General features: G+C 40.8%; 1 protein-coding gene across 2 annotated transcripts in view; it reads left to right on the top strand.

Moving 5' to 3' along the window:
- Positions 1-17,780, top strand: part of RAPGEF5 (Rap guanine nucleotide exchange factor 5) — a 232,373-nt gene that overhangs the window by 73,762 nt on the left and 140,831 nt on the right. For both annotated transcript variants that reach the window (XM_043462812.1, XM_043462811.1), the window contains exon 7: positions 17,701-17,749. In XM_043462812.1, the coding sequence (XP_043318747.1) occupies positions 17,701-17,749 (49 nt within the window). The remainder of the gene's footprint in view (positions 1-17,700; positions 17,750-17,780) is intronic.

Genomic DNA, 17,780 nt, shown 5'->3' with positions numbered 1-17,780 from the left:
TGATGTCTACACCATTTCTTCTAATGGATTCTTGCCCACAGTAGTAAATATGATGGTCATCTGAATTAAATTTGCTCATTCCAGTCCATTTTAGTTCACTGATTCCTAAAATATCAATGTTCACTCTTGCCATCTCCTGTTTGACCACTTCTAATGTACCCTGATTCATGGACCTAACATTCCAGGTTCCTATGCAATATTGCCATTTACAGCATTGGGCTTTGCTTGTATCACCAGTCACATCCACAACTTGGTGGTGTTTTCGTTTTGGCTCTGTCTCTTCATTCTTTCTGGAGTTATTTCTCCACTGATCTCCAGTAGCATATTGGGGACCTACCGACCTGGGGAGTTTATCTTTCAGCATCCTGTCTTTTTGCCTTTTCATACTGTTCATGGGGTTTTCAAGGCAAGAATACTGAAGTGGTTTTCCATTCCTTTATCCAGTGGACCATGTTTTATCAGAACTTTCCACCATGACCTGTCTGTCTTGGGTGGTCCTATGGGGCATGGCTCATAGTTTCATTGAGTTAGACAAGGCTGTGGTTCATGTGGTCAGTTTGATTAGTTTTCTGTGATTGTGATTTTCATTCTGTCTGCCTTCTGATGGATAAGGATAAGAGGCTTATAGAAACTTCCTGATGGGAGAGACTGTGGAAGAAACTGGTTCTTGTTCTACTGGGTGGGGCCAGGCTCAGAAAATCTTTAATCCAATTTTCTGTTGATGGGTGGGGCTCTATTGCCTCCCTGTTGTTTGATTTGAGACCAAACTATGGTGGAGGTGATGAAGATAATGGCGGCCTCCTTCAGAAGGTCCCATGCATGCACTGCCACGCTCAGTGCCCCCAACCCTGCAGCAGGCTGCCGCCGACCCACGCCTCCACTAAGGCACTCCTGGACTCTCACAGGCAAGTCTGGGTCAGTGTCTTTCGGGGTCATTGCTCCTTTCTCCTGGGTCCTGGTGTGCACAGGGTTTTGTTTGTGCCCTCCGAGTGTCTGTTTCCCCAGTCCTGTGTAAGTTCTGTAATCAAATCCCCCTGCCCTCCAAAGTCAAATTCTCTGGGGGTTCCCAGTCCCTTTGCCAGATCCCCAGCTTGGGAAATCTGTTGTGGGTCCTAGAACTTTCGTAACAGTATGAGAATTTCTTTCTTAAAATTTTTCTGCAGTTTGTAGGTTGTCTCCTCGGTGGCTCTGTGGTGGGGTTAATGGCAACCTCCTCCAAGAGGGCTTATGCCACAGGTTTTGTGACTCAGGTATCTGCACCCAGAGCCCCTGACCCTGTGGCAGGCCACGGCTGACCCATACCTCTGCAGGAGACTCAAACACAGGCCTGGCTCAGTCTCTGTGGGGTCTCTGGGTCCTGATGCGGTCAAGATTTTGTTTGAGCTCTCCAAGCATCTCTGGCGGGTATGGGGTTTGGTTCTAAACGTGATTTCACCACTCTTACTGTCTTATTGGGGTTTCTCCTTTGCCCTTGGATGTGGAGTATCTTTTTTGGGTGGGATCCAACATTCTCATGTCATTGGTTGTTCAGCAAAGAGTTGTAATTTTGGAGTTCTCACAGAGAAGATGAGTGCACGTCCTTCTGCTCCACCATCTTGCCAGTGGTATTCCTGGCACCCTCATATTCTTTCTCAAAGCTGATGTAGTTGATGATTTTCATCAGTGTAGATTTCTCTCTTGGTACGTCTCTGCCCTATCCTGTTGCTCGTTTTCTTCAGCTCATCCAATTTTAGTTTAGAACCCCTCTGTGTTTAATGTCCTTAGTGGTGTTTTCCAAATTCCTTCTTATAGGGTACATTATCACTCCTCTGAGAAATACCTCTGACCTTAAAAAAAAATCTAACCCAAATTACAAATGAAGGTTACTGCTGTAAGTCCTAGAAGATCTTGAAGCAGATGAAACCCCAAGAAGTCAACAGGACACATAACTTTTGGTGCAAGTGTTAGAGAAGAAGAGATTTGAGATGGAATTTCTCTTTGCAGCTCTCTAGGAAAAAAAGACAAAAAACAAAAGAAGAGATGGTTATAACTGCAGCACATTGTCAACTTCACAGCAGAGTCTTCCCTGCTTAATGTCCAGAAGTTGTGACATTAACTCCATCAGTTTTTCCATCAGCGGTGAACTTGTTCTCTCATGCTTTCTTGCATTCTTTCTAGTAAAAGTCATCTCATGTTTTCCCTCTCTGGGATCCTGCTTTACAGGTAAAAAGGACCTGATTTTCCTCTCACTTAACCCGGGCCTGTGATTCTTCTCCCATGTCATCTTTTCCTTAGATAGACTCTCTTGGGAAATACTTTTCAGGGAGGCACCAGAAACTGAGTCTTAATGAACAGCCAGTTGTCCTGTATCACCAAAAGCATAACACTAGGAAACTCAAGGACCCCAGCTCCCCAAGGATGTCTGTCTTGTCAGCTGTCTCACTCCTCTCACTCATTTAAAACTCCTCTCCTTTGCCTTGCCTAGTCATTCTCCTGAACCTTCACTTGTTTTCTTTAAGGTTTGTCTTTCCCAAGAATCTGCTATACCCTTTCTGGGTCAGGAAGCATATAACGTGGCTAGGATTCCTTTAGTTCATCCTTCTGGATGAATCTAAGAGTTGGGTTTGATACAGTGGAGAGATTCCTTTTTGGGCAGTAGAGTCTGAAGAGAGGGCTTCCTTAGTGGCTCAGATGGTAAAGAATCTGCCTGCAGTATGTATGGGAGACCCAGGTTCGATCCCTTGGTCAGAAGGATCCCCTGGAGAAAGGAATGGATACCCATTCCAGTATTCCTGGGGCTTCTCTGAAGAGAAGGGCGACAGCTTTTTTGATTGGAATTGTTCACATTGGTACCGGTTCAGGAAGAAGAAGTAGCATGGGATTTGCGTTTTGCCGAATATTTTAAAAGTTAGAACTTTGTAGACTTATTTAAGAGATGATACATAGAGTTAGTAAGGTCTAGAAATAATCTTAGGTTAGGGGAAGTGGGGAGAATCTGTCACATTTGGTACACAATGCGCACCATCCAGTGATGAATTTTGCCACATTTAGAAACACGGCTTTTTTAATGCTAAAGTACTGATCTCCACTCACTCTTTTTCTGGGCTATCTGCCTCTTCCTTTCAGGGGAACAGAGGAATGGAGTGGAGCTAATCTCCATTTTCTGTGTCTGTCACAGACCTGAGTGAGCATGTTTGTTCAGAGAATAAACATAAGTGACTCCCCCAGGGAATGACTCACCTTGTATCTGGGCACTGCAGGATCTTGAACACCTTGCCACCTTGTATTTCTCATCTGTGAGGGATGTGCAATTCCCACTTGGAACTGTAGCCTGGTTCCAGCCCTTCCAGGGGCTTTAGAGCTGCTACGTGATTTGGGGAAGGTCAGGCGGGTTGAGATTTGAGAGGAAGTGTCAAATGAGGCCCATGAAGACAGATCTGGTTTCAGGAAGCATCAAGAAAGCCCCGGAGCACTTGTAGCACAGTCTTGGTGTGGTGTTCCTTGTTCTTGATATTTCTAAGGAGTTGTGGGGTTTATTAGTACCTTTCCTCGTTGTGCTTTAGAGCTACCCTGATCAACTGTCAGCGTTCAAGGTGCGTTTGGCTGTGGATTTTTAAGTCTCTAGGACCACGTGGAGAGCTGGTTACAGCTCCTTCACTTTCTGTCAGGTAGGATCTCACAGTAACACATCGCAAAGCCCATGATTATCAATATGTGAACAGGTAACTCAGCGGTGTTTTTCTCTCCTTTGTAAATCAAACAGGCTTAATATATTCTCCATCTACCGCACATCAAGTTGATTTTCTTTGTCTTGGGAATAGGTCCCTAAATAGCAAAAGATATAGATGTATACACACATGCCTTTTTAAAAATAAATACTAACTTATTGTCTCTACTTTCAAAGAAACCAGGACTTGCCTGGTGGCTCAGACAGTAAAGCATCTGCCTATAATTCGGGAGACCCGGGTTTGATCCCTGGCTTGGGAAGATCCTCTGGAGGAGGAAATGGCAACCCACTCCAGTACTCTTGCCTGGAAAATGCCATGGACAGAGGAGTGTGGTAGGCTACAGTCCATGGGGTTGCAAAGAGTTGGACCTGACTGAGCGACTTCACTTTTCAAAGAAACCATCTTTACATGCTTGGATCTTGTGGTAACCTAATTAAACTCTAGCCTTGTGAAGTTTGTTTTGGGTTTTGGTGAATAGCATAGTACATGGTGTTTTGCCTACTGAGATGAGCCCAGTGTGGGGACATTAACCTAAAAACATAATTTTAGAAAGATATGAGTGTGCAGAACTCATTCAATAATAAAATGTGACTTGAAGAATCCCTTGTCAATAAGGGAAGAAGTGTGTGTGTGTATACATATATAATATATTACAATCTTTGGGTATCAGTTCCGAAGATGAAGATAATAATTTTTCTCTGCAATATACATGCAAAACAGACCTTTTTTAATTGACAGGGTATACAGATAGACCACAGTTCAAAAGCATCAATTCTTCGGTGCTCAGCTTTCTTTATAGTCCTAACTCTCACATCCATACATGACTACTGGAAAAAGCATAGCTGTGACTAGATGGACCTTTGTTGGCAAAGTAATGTCTCTGCTTTTTAATATGCTGTCTAGGTTGGTCATAACTTTTCTTCCAAGGAGTAAGCATCTTTTAATTTCACGGCTGCAGTCACCATCTGCAGTGATTTTGGAGCCTGAGAAAGTAAAGTCTGTCATTGTTTCCACTGTTTCCCCATCTGTTTGCCATGAAGTGATGGGACTGGATGCCATGATCTTAGTTTTCTGAATGTTGCACTTTAAGCCAGCTTTTTCACTCTCCTCTTTCACTTTGATCAAGAGGCTCTTTAGTTCTTCTTCGCTTTCTGCTGTAGGGGTGGTGTCATCTGCATATCTGAGGTTATTGATATTTCTCCCAGCAATCTTGATTCCAGCTTGTGCTTCATCTAGTCAAGTGTTTCTCATGATTTAACATATAAGTTAAATAAGCTGGGTGACGGTATACAGCCTTGACGTACTCCTTTTCCTATTTGGAACCAGTCTGTTGTTCCCTGTCCAGTTCTAACTGGTGCTTCCTGAGCTGCATGCAGGTTTCTCAAGAGGCAGTCAGGTGGTCTGGTATTCCCATCTCTTGAAGAATTTTCCAGAGTTTGTTGTGGTCCACACAGTCAAAGGCTTTGGCATAGTCAATAAAGCAGAAATAGATGTTTTTCTGGAACTCTCTTGCTTTTTTGATGATCCAAGGCATTTGGCAATTTGATCTCTGGTGCCTCTGCCTTTTCTAAAACCAGCTTGAACATCTGGAATTTCATGGTTCACATATTGTTGAAGCCTGGCTTGGAGAGTTTTTAGCACTGAAGAATTGATGCTTTTAAACTGTGGTGTTGGAGAAGATTCTTGAGAGTCCCTTGGACTGCAAGGAGACCCAACCAGTCCATCCTAAAGGAAATCAGTCTTGAATATTCATTGGAGAGACTGATGCTGAAGCTGAAGCTCCAATACTTTGGCCACCTGATGTGAAGAACTGACTCATTAGAAAAGACCCTGATTCTGGGAAAGATTGAAGGCGGGAGGAGAAGGGGACAACAGAGGATGAGATGGTTGGATGGCATCACTGACTCAATGGACATGAGTTTGAGTAAGCTCTGGGAGTTGGTGATGGACAGGGAGGCCTGGCGTGCTGTTATTCATGGGGTTGCAAAGAGTCGGACGCGACTGAGCGACTGAACTGAACTGAACTGAACAGATAGACCATTTCGCCATCAGTTTGTACATTAAGAGTCACGGGTTTGTGGAGTGTTACTGTGAAATCCTATCTAAGGCAAGTGGAAGGAGCTTTCAAAGGATGATCCATGAACATTTCATGTTGGGTTGCTTCTTTGTGCATTTGTTTAAAATAGAACTTCTTATAGATGCTTAGATGAAATTTAATTTTGCATACTTAACTCAATGGTACAGCTTTAGTATTATGTCCATTTGTGAAGCAGGAACAGGAAGCATATAAAAAAAGAGAAGACTACTTGAGTTTTTGGTGGTGATGGAATAAGGTAGATTTTAAATTAGTTTGTTATTTTATGCTGTTGTATTAATATAAATTAGAATATAAGGAAATTTTGTGTGCATACTAGATGGTTAGAAATAGGGTGAATTCTGTTTGTGTCAAAATGATGATAAATCTGGTAGTGAGTCATTGTTAATATGGATTATGCTTTGCAAATTTTAAAAATTTATCTGACACTTAGGTTATTTAACTTGAATATAAAGACAATAATTAAAAAAAAAATCCAGAATAAACAAGATGCCCATAGTGAAACCGCTTAGATGTGACTCACTATTAACACTTTAGTGTTTATTACTTTCTAGGTTATATTTCTTGTGTGTGTATTTTTTGTAAAATATGTAAAAAAAAAAAAGACTCTTATTTTAAGGTCTGTACTTTTCCTTTAATGTATCTTCAGCGCCAGCAGTACCTCCTGTGACATTGGTTGTGGTTCATAGCACCCTATACCATGGATTTATCACCCCCTGAACATTGTGGTTGTTTTCCATCTTTTGTATTAGAAACAGCACAGGTGAACTTCTCTATGGGGAAATTATTAAAGAAACTTGTTTGCAGGTATAAATGTATTAGCCTGCTGCTGAGTTATGAATACCAGATGAGCTCTGGGTAAAAGGCTAAGACTGGGTGATTTTTGCTGAGTTCTTACCTTGCGCAGTCATCCTGCCTCTGTTTTTCATGCAGCATCACATTTCAGCCTTGCACAGCATCATGGGTTGTTATTTGTATTGCAGAGGTGAAGCATTTGAGACAGGAAGTATTAATTAAGAGTAATTAAAAATAGCAATTTTTGCTATTGTACAGGAATTGCTGTAGTAATGAAAAATAGCAATTTAGGGTTCAAAAAGCAATTCTCTACATTATCTTCACTTAAAATACTTGATAGTTACCGAATAGGTCTCAACAAGTGGGATTTGGGATTTGATTATAGAGTCTTCTTATCTGAAGAATTGTATAAAATGAAACCTATGAAATTTTGTTGAACAGCATTTTAACTTTTAGCCTGTTAGGGATCATGAAATACTGTAAACAGGATTGCATGGTTTAGCAATTCAGATATTTATTTAGACTGGCTCTCAAGTCATGGGATTCCATTGTGTGAACTCAGAGGTATGCTCTGGTAAAGATGTTACAGCCGGTAAATCATGACCCAGGATTAGACTTATTAGCATGTTACTATAAAATCCTAAAATGGGGTTCAAGGCTAGTTTTCCAGGAGGGCTCTGAGGGTCTAAGTTGCTGTACCTTAGTAGGTAGAATGACCCCAAAGATGAATGCACTATTTGGCACCTGTAGATACTCACTACATGGTAGAAGGTACTCTGCTGATGTAATTAAGCGTAGAGATCTGGATTGTCTGCAAGTACCCAGTCTAATCCTGTGAACCTTGCTCTGGTGAGTATCAAAGAGAAATGACAGAAGAGAGAATAAGGAAAAATTCCGAGCGTGAGGATTCAATGTGTTGTCACTGGCTCTGAGAAGTAGGTCTCCCTGTGCAAGGACCAGAGAGAGGCCTCTAGGAGCTCAGGGTAGGTTCCAGGTGACACAAGCAAGGAAGTGGGTCCCCTAGTCACACAGATGCAGGAACCAGACTCTGCCAACAACCTGGATGCACTTGGAAGCATCTTCTCTCCCAGTGCCTCCACAGGGAACACAGCTCCGCCTGTACCTTCATTTATGGCCTCATAAGTCTCTAAGCAGAGGATCCAGCTGAGCCATGCTTCCTCTGCACTCCTGAGCTGTGGAAGTGTGAGATGATCAGTGGGTGTTCTCTTAAGCCTCTCAGTGGGTCATGATTTGCTGGGGCAGAAATACAAAAGTAATACACACTCTTTGTCAAGCAGAGCTGCAATCCCTTGATTCATTCAACAGCAGTTATCTCTTGGATGCCAAAAGCTGCCAGGCCACAGCTAGTTGGCTGATCCCTCTGAAGTTTCAAAGTGAATTTCTAACTCTGAGGTCTGTCTTACATGCATTTGTAAAAGCTTCAGAATTCTGTAGAAATCTAAAAGCATATTTAAAAAAATATATAAACTCTAGAAATACCTGCACTGTAGGCAGTGTTAAAACTTTCCAGTGAAGCTTATCGGTCACTTTTATGCTACTGGCGATGTGGGGGCCATGTAGGAGGCATATTATAAGCAGAAGCAATACTGATTGCCAAGGAGTTTTAATAACTTAGATGAGAAGGGTTTAAACAAATGAAATAGTAAAGCAACTAGGGACTGAAATGTCCTTCTATTATAATTTGTTGTTAAGCTCAGCTGCATTACTTACAGTAATGTGGTGATGATGATGATAATGGTAGCTAACCTGCAGGTAGCACTCGCGGTTGCACACCATCCCTGGGTGCTTTATAGGTGTGAACTCACTTCATGCCCACAGCAGTCCTGTGCTGAGGGGTGGAGGGCTGTGACTCTGCCCCAACACCCACCTCCCCAGATTTCCCTCAAGGTTGGCATAAACTAGATGAAGATTTCCCATTCCTGTTACAGGCTTTTGGATCTTGTGTTCTGCATCTTGTTCTTCCAGGATGTCCTCCCACATTCGCAGTTTTTGTAGACAGACTTCCTAGTTGGAAGGGGTCTTAGATGATCTGGATTCATGCCAGTGCAGGCGTTTCTGTGTAATGTCCCTTGTTGTTCAGTCACTCAGTTGTGTCCGACCCTTTGTGACCCCACGAACTGCAGCACGCCAGCCTTCCCTGTCCTTAACGGCGTCTCTGAGCTTGCTCAAACTTGTGTTCATTGAGTCAGTGATGCCATCCAACCATCTTATCCTTTGTTGCCCCCTTCGCCTCTTGCCCTCAATCTTTCAACTTCTATAGCACCTATCCTTTCTGATGGGAGATCCTTACTGTAGATGATCCCTGGAATGTCTAGAGCTATAGGTTATACTCCTGCTGCAGTTTAGAAACTTACTTCCGAAGAGCACACTGATTAGGAAAGGGCTTGTAAGGAATGACATGTGATACGAAATAAAAGGCAAGCTGAAGACATAAGTTTGCAAAATATATCTTTAAAGATACTTGGTTAAATAAATCTATTGAAGAATCATTAAATGTGACATAGATGGAAAATACTCTGGTCTTACCAGAAAATGGAAAAAAGTAACTTGAGACATAAAAATTTTTAAAAATATATTGATGTAAGCATAATCAATGTTTTATTTCATTGTCATAGCAAAACCCATGGTGTCCAATGTATACGTGTTTCCTTATAACACTTCATATATAAAATGTTCATCAAGAAATTCATGTGGATGAGCAATTAGGGCTTTGGGGAAATGACTAGATCAAGAATTGTGAGAGCAGCTTTGAAGACTGAAGGAGCAGATTCACCTGCTCTTTTGAAAAGATGTCAGTGTCATTTGCTTGCTCTTTTAAGATTACATTTGGCCAGTACATCTGTAGCATCTTCTGTTCTTTGTGTCATGAAATTGAAGAGATTTCCACAGTAAGGAATGGCCTCCAACTGTTCTTTTTCATCTGTTTGTTGAGATTTGCTCTCCCCCTGTCTATGTTAGCTAGATGAAATGGCAATAATATGCCCAACTGTTCTATTGTAGGCTGACAGATAGGCGACTGCCAGGAGGTTTATGCTTGTTCTCTTTTGTTGATAGTAGATAATTTGGGTAGGAGGCATTCATAAAACAAATCTTTAGAACAAATCCTTGGTCTGGGTACTTCTGAAATTTACCTTCCCATATAAAGCATCTTCTACTGAACTTCACATAGTAGACCATTTCCACTGTGGGTAGCTCTGAGTATTTGAAAGTTTGTAGAGCCAAAGTGTGCCTTTTTGCCACAAGAGCCACTTTAATGAAAAGCCCACACACCACAACAAAGAGTAGCCCCTGCTCACCACTACTAGAAAAAACCCAAGCGCACCAAAGAAGAACTCCCTCACCCAAAAAGGGAGATGTGGAAATAGGTGATACTGAAGACCAGATGAAAAGAATATTATATATGAAATATTGGACATTGGACTCTGTCATGGTGTCATGGGAAGTCTTTGAAGGGTTTTTTAGCAAGAGATGTAATATAAGATTTATATTTTCTATTGGGTATGATGTGGTTTGAGGAGATGTGTAAATGATGTGTAAAAAGAGATGTGTAAATGAGAGGCAACAGTCTGAGTTGGGAGAAGATGGTGGGTTGCATTAAATCAAGGAAACCTCACTTCTTGGCTTGAGACGCTTGGTATATGGTGGTACCATTCACTGCCTGGGTATATGGGCCATGCTGCAGATGTAGACAGTGGAGGGAAGTGGTAAGAAAGTGACTTCACGTTTGGAAGTGTTGAGTTTGAGTTACTCGTGGGACATTTAGGTCCTGGAGGTGGATGGGGATGAGACTTCTGGACCCTGGAAATGAAGATAGATTGAAATCCTGTGAGTAAGTGAGGTTGCCTATGGAGAACGAATAGAAAGAGAAGAAAGTTGAGAGGGCTAAGAACAAACCACTGAGGATCATCAAAACTTAAAGACAGGGGAAAGCAAAGCCTTGAGGGAAGAGAAGTGGCAGCCAGAGAGAAAAGAGAAAAGCCTGGAGGGTATGGTGTCATGGAACCCTAGGGGTTAAGAACAAGAGGATGGGTAACATGCCAGACCCTGCAGTTGAGGACAAGATAAATGAAGACCATTACATCACATCGACTCGAGGAGGCGACCTCCTTGGGGTTGTCCTGTGAATACTGTCAACTCCTCATAACCTAAACAGATGGTACTTCAAACAGTACAATCCAGGTGTTGATCTCTCTGGAGACCACCATTTCTTGGTGACCTGAATGTCATCCTAGTACTATTCCAAAAGCATTGTTGCACAATTCTAAATAATTTCATTTCCATTGTTAGCTTATACCATGCTTATGATCAACTAAAAATTATCATATCTTTTTAATGTGACCCTCATGCATAGTAGATACATGTACAAGTAGCAGACCTAAATAACAGACTTAAAAAGCGAACTTAAATATAGGGACTTCCCTGGTGGTACAGTGGCTGAAGATTCCATGCTTCCAGTGCAGGGGGCCTGGGTTCAGTCCCTGGGCAGGGAACTAGATGCCCCTTGCTGCAACTGAAAGTTCACATGTCGAAGCTAAGACCTGGCATAGCCAAGTGAATAAATATTTTAAAAAAGGAAAAAGGAAAGAAATTACATGTAGGACTTTATTCCACTAGTTAGTTTCAGGTCACTTATGTATGTGTTAATCTTTGGTCAGTGATTATCTAAGTAAAATAAACAGACATATCTGTATTTAGTCAACAAAGTCTTTATGAGATTTTTAAAATATCCCTAATGTCCTTGAAATAAGAATAAGCATATTTTATCATCCTAGCATGCTTAGCAAACACATCTTTGATATGGTGAGAGCAGTTATTAGGAAAACAACTATTTGTTAAATAAACTATTAGGTGGAGAGCAGTACTGTCTAGACAGATAAATAACTTTCTTAATTTTCTAATTATGGGTTGACATTAGCAGGTAATCACAAGATTATTCATGTGTCAGTCCTGTGGCAATATTAACTGTTTAGAACAGAACAGTGAATTTGGAAATGGGAAAATGGGCCACTGAGGAACAAAGAAAATTGTCACTGAGTATGTGGCTATTTCTTCATGGGACAGAAGTCTAGTCACCATCAGTACCCAGTTTATATCTTATCCAAAAATATGTTGATGGCTTTAATAAGCATATTTATTTATTTATCTAGAATTTTAAACCCTGTTTTGGAAACAACTATATTTGGGAATAAAACAGGAAAGTGTATTGAATTATGTTTCTTCTTACATTTAATTTAGGAAATTGAGAAAACATGTTCTGTGTTTTAAAACATTTTGATTATATTATCAAAATTTAAAGATTTCTAAGATTAATAGATTTACTAAAAACCTTTAGGAAATTTGTGAATTCATGATTTCCTGTAAACTTAGTTTGTAAGGATGGCCCTTTGGTTAGCTAAGACTTTGGTCTCTGTTGGTCTGTCTCCCATGATGACCTTCATTGGCTAGCTGTCAATGTTGGTCTGTCCCACGGTGACCTTCGTTGGCTTTCTCCAGCTTCATGCTTGGTTTTCAGGAGCCTCTTCCTCCAGGAAGGCCACCACGTCTTCTCACGTTGACCTCTCCATGGTCTTGATCTCTGGCACTCAGGGCTTGTATTTGACACTTTCTGTTGCCTCTTGAATCTTGTGCTGATGCAAGACTCATTGCATTTGTATTTTGAGTCTGAAAGCCGTATAAAGCCAGAGAAAAACAGACAAAATGCTGGAACTGAGACTAACCCTGATTCTTGTTGAATTTCAGGGCTATTTTGTGAGTAGCCCTGCTGGTTATTAAAGATAGAAAGCCAAAATACTTCAACATTTTAAAACATTTTTAAATTGCTGATGGGTACCCAGAGGAGAGAGAAAATTTTGATATGTGTTTCATCAGTCCCTTAATTATCCTCTATCTAGATATTCAGAAAAGCAAATATACCCTAAGCTGCAGATGTGTTTTGAGTTATAAGGTTCTTTTCATATTGAGTAAACTATGTTTTAAAGTTTAAGCTTCTTTAAAAGCTCCCTTGCAATTTTCCTTGTGATTGGGTCTGTCAAACCACTGATGTTGTAATGGAATCTTACCATTTGATTGGATTATATCAAAATAATAGCTAAAACACAGTGAAGACCATGTTCCTTTACAAATGATTTAAATTAGAGGAGACTAAAATAAAAAGTAAAAATTGATTGTCAGTTGAAATGATTTCAAGATTAAAAGGTGAGTCTTGGAGAAGTGAAGATGTCTTATGAAACAGAACAGTGCTTCTCAACCCTGGATACAGTGTAGAATTGCTTAGGAAACTTGGGAACAGCAGCAGCAATAAATACTGATGGCTGGACTTCTCCCCCAGAGATTCTGATTTAGTTGGGGCCCAAGTATCAATTGCTTTTTTAAAGCTTCCTAAGTGATTCTCATGTGCAGTCAGGTTCAAAATGGATGAAAAGCCAAGCTATTTAAAGAAAGCATTTCTTAGACAGAGTATAGTGATTGCATAGCTATTTGACAAGAGGAAACATGAGAAAAAGATGGAGACAAACCTTCAGCTTAAAATTGGTAGAGGTTTACGATCCATCACTCACAAATCTGAAATATAAGAGCCCTAAAAAACAAAAGGTTTTCATAACTTGCATGTTTGTGTGCTTCCTTGCTCAGTGATGCCCAACTCTTTTGTGACCCTGTGGTCTGCAGTCTGCCAGGCTCCTCTGTCCATGGAATTTCCCAGACAAGAAAACTGAAAGGGGTTGCCCTTTCCTACTCCAGGAGATCCTCTTGACCTAGGGATCGAACTTGCATCTCTGGCGTCTCCTGCAGGTGGATTCTTTACCACTCTGCCACCTGGTGCCAAAATCTAACCTAAACTGAATATATTTAGTAGAAAATCCTGAGACTTCTCCTAGTCTGTCTTTATCCCCTTTGGTATGAATAATCTTACATTTCATTACAGAAATATTAATATGCCTGATTTCTTATTATAAGACTTCACTGAGGGTGTGACATAGGTAGGGTACATTTCTGAACTACATAAAATGTTCAGTCACCAATACAATGAACATGAGTTTGAGCAAGCTCCGGGAGATGGTGAAGGACAGGGAAGCCTGGCGTGCTGCAGTCCATGGGGTCACAGAGAGTCGGACACCACTGACCAGTTGAACAACAAAGGCTTGTGATGGACCGCTGTAAGAATGTACTTCCGGCCAGATTAACAGCAGTGCATTTCTTCTAATTTTCTAGGCAGTGGTTTAGCACCCTCATTAAATAAAAACAATGGTGAATATCAGAGCGTGGCTCTTGGCCATTTTTTAATATACATATATATGTATATATTTTTTGATACTGATCTAAGAAGAGGGTTCCATTTGTGTCATGATGAGAGAAGCTTACATTAAGGAACAGCACAAGTAGATCAAGTAGAAAAATGATTGTCTATAAAAGACTTTTCGGTGTAAAAAACTCCTCCCCCAAGTTAATTGTTGAAAACAGCACATATTTATTGTACTTTCTTCTTCTTCTTTTTTTTTTTTTAAGTGAAACAGGTAAAGTGTTTATTAGGAAAAAGATTAGAGAGAAAGTCGCCACGTATTTATTATCTTCATCAGTTCCTGAGTGTTAGGAATTCAGAAGCATCTTAGCTGGTCGGTTTTTGCTCAGGGATCCCAGAAAGTTGTTATCGAAATGTGGGCCAGGATTTCAGACATCTGGAAACTGGAGCGTTGCTGGGGTGTTATATTTCTTTTTCAGTGCCAACAAGCCCCTTATTAGTGCTTACGAAGAAGTCTAGCCTCTGTTTCTGCAGTTGTTAAAAGTTTACGTTTTCAGAATAAACCTAACAAGTATTTGCTGAAGGAGGCTTGGAGTCCTAATTTGTTCTGAAGATCTCTGCTACAAGTCCCTTCTTAGGGGGAGTGCCTTCTCTCTGGATTTTCCTTGTCCTCCCTCAGGCGGCCTTGTTTTTTTTTCTTTTTTCCCCTCCCCTGGGTTCTGTCTCTGTTCCCTTAAAGTCGCCTCTTCATCCACCTCCTGTGGGTCAGTGCGTGTTGATGGCCCTGAGTCATGGTGCTGAAAAGCTGGTTGCCTCAGTGGAGCTTCTGCCCAGAAGACAGGCATTAGTCACAGTTGAAAATAATGAAATAGTGATTGCTGATGTATCTAAAAAAAAAAAAAAAGGTGCAGGAAGATACTATGTTGTTGTTGTTCTGTCACTAAGTCGTGTCCGACTCTTTGCAACCCCATAGGCTGCAGCACGCCAGGCTTCCCTGTCCTTCACTGTCTCCCTGAGTTTACTCAGACTCATGTCCATTGAGTCAGTGATGCCATCCAGCCACCTATAGGAGACTAACGGGATCTCACCCAGTTTGTGATTTGTTTGATCAGTGCTTCCCCCTTTGTATTTTGGAGGAAGAGTAACCTGCCCTTAGGGTTTTGCTCAAAAATGTTTTCCCTCGGGGGCAGAAATGGGGAAGCTGTTCTACACGCCACCCATGTAACACTTCTATGTCCTCTCTGACTGCAGATGTTCAGGGGGTGTGGTGTGGTACAGTAGAGTGTTCTCATTTATTTTATGGGAAAAAGAAAAAGCTTAGGTTCATTTTTAACTGTGAAGTCCTTGTCTTTCTCACTATCCATTTTTTTTTTTTTCATCTTCTTGGCTTCCCCAAAAACTGATCTATAGGTTTCTTACTCATCCTTTTTCTCCCTTTCTTTCTCCACCAAATCTTTGCAGAGATGTTTTATATAGTGATGGGAATAAAACATTTTCCTTTTCTGAGCTACTTCTCTTTTGAGTCTTATTTCTAAATCGAGAAAGAAAAAGTGAAGCTCTCATGAAGAGAGAGTATCAGGTATGGAAAACTGAAGGAGGAGAGTGGAAAAGACAGTTTTAAGTGAGCTACCTTCTGCATCTTTTTCTGTCTCTGCTGTCTTCCTATGCCTGAGCCAAGAGAAGTCTTCCCTGGGCGCCCATAACATATTAGGAAGCCATTGACAGGGTCCCAGGGAGCCTTTCTAATCTGTATCTTTGTCCTCCTCCAGATATTCTCCCCTGTAACAGGGGAGAATTCTGAAGAGAGAGTTTGTTACTACGATAAACCTTACACACAATTTCAGATATATAAAATAGGCATTCATTTGTGTTTTATTTTTTTGCTTTTTTACTACAACACATGCAAGTATCTTGTAAAGTCTTTCCTCTGGTTAATCATCACTTATATCTCTCCCAACTCTCTTTTCTGGATAAGTTCTTCAACTAAATTTTTATATCTGTGAACATTTTTGTTTATTTTTTTTTTTAACTTTTAATTTTGTATTGGAGTAGGAGTGGCTGAGCATGCACGCACGCGTGCACACACACACACGCACACACAGCTGATTGACAAATAATGTTTCCAGTGAATAGCGAAGGGACTCAGCCATACATATACATGTATCCCTTCTCCCCCAAACTCCCCTCCCATCCAGAATGCCACATGACATTGAGCAGAGTTCCACGTGCTTTGCAATAGGCCTTTTGTTTGTTACCCATTATCAGTACAGCAGTGTGTACATGTCAATCTTAAATTCCCTAACTGTCCCTTCTCCCTGTCCTTCTCACAGCAACCATCAGATTGTTTTCTAAGTCTGTTAGTCTCTTTCTGTTTTGCAAGTTCATTTGTATCATTTCTTTTTAGATTCCAAATACAAGGGGTTTAATACAATATTTCTCCTTCTCTGTTTGGCTTCCTTCACTCAGTATGACAATCTCTGGGTCCATCTGTATTGCTGCAAATGGCATTATTTCATTCTTTTTAATGACTCAGTGATATCCCATTGTATATATGTACCACGTCTTCTTTATCCAGTCCCCCATGAGTGTTTTTGGATTTCAAACTCCCACCATTAGAGAGGGACTGATTATCTTCTCATTACAGTATAGCTTTCCTGAGGAAGTCCTAAGGAAGCCAAGAATCGGTTAAATCAAGAGTATATATACCCTTTCGACTGGCGTTCATGCTGGCCAGCCAGGGCCGTTGACAGTAAAGCAGTGTGTGTGTGTGTGTGGAGGGGGGGGGGGTCGGGGCAGTAAAGCAGTGTGTGTGTGGGGGGGGCGGGGGGCCTGCTCTCTCCAGGGAAGATGGCTCCTTGATCAGTGTGTACGGACCCCAGGCAGAGTCCCAGTGTCTCACTGAGCTGCTTTTGCCTTCACATACATCAGTGTAAATTAGATTAATTTCCAGAGCACATCTTCTTTAACCTTGAACTTTCACACTCTGCCTTTAAAATGTCACTTGTATAACACATTAAGTTGCAGGACCCTTCCAAACTCACTACCGCTACCCCTTCAAACCTCCAAAGGTTTCTCAGATATTATCCTCATGTCATCTTTTTTTTTTTTTTCCCCACATTATCTTTGAAAGTGACTGTGATTACCTTTCTTGGTCTCTGCTTTATGTTCCTTTTTGAGAAAGGATTTAAGCATATATATTCAGGGAAGAGAGAGAGAATGAGTGAATAAGCAAAAATCTGGACAATAAGTGAGGTTTAAGGCACTTAGGATATTAAAGTTCATCCTGCCTGTTGCCATTTCACCTGCCCTGTGTGTGGATAGCATTTGCTTTTATGCAGCATGTTATCTGAAATGGTTGCTATTAAACCTGTCAGGCCTCAAGTGATCATTCATTGTATTCAGAAAGAAGTCCAATTAAACTAGGGTCACCTACCTCAATTTTTCCAGAATTTCTGTATAAACTAGAATCTTTGAGGGAGAAAGAATATTTACCATCTTTGCCACAGTATTGTGCCTGTTTTAATTATTTATTTGCATTATTTCTGAATGTTACAGAGCTATGTTTTTGAGGTACTTCCCATAAAAGCATCGTAAGTAACAATGTTTTCCAATGTGTACATTCTGGCAACTGTTTATAATTTCTTTTTAAAAAGAAGTCAGTTAGATTCTTTGAGGTTTTCTGCCTAAAATTCCTGTGCAGAAGTTTTTCCGTATTATTAAAAACAAACAAAAAGATGATAGCAAACTTTCTTATCTCAACAGCTCTTAACTTTGTTTGCAGATCTAAAGACAAACCTATGTTTTTCTTATTCTAATTTGATGTTTTCCCCCTAATATTTTCTTAGGTGCAGAGAGAGCTTGCAGCTGTTATTGCTTTGAAAGCGAGGAAGTCTGGTAAGTAGTCTTTCGTGGGGCTGGAGGAAGA

Source organism: Cervus canadensis, chromosome 3 (genome assembly GCF_019320065.1).
Source record: "Cervus canadensis isolate Bull #8, Minnesota chromosome 3, ASM1932006v1, whole genome shotgun sequence".
Taxonomy (NCBI): Eukaryota; Metazoa; Chordata; class Mammalia; order Artiodactyla; family Cervidae; genus Cervus; species Cervus canadensis.
This window is presented reverse-complemented; position numbering and strand designations above follow the sequence as displayed.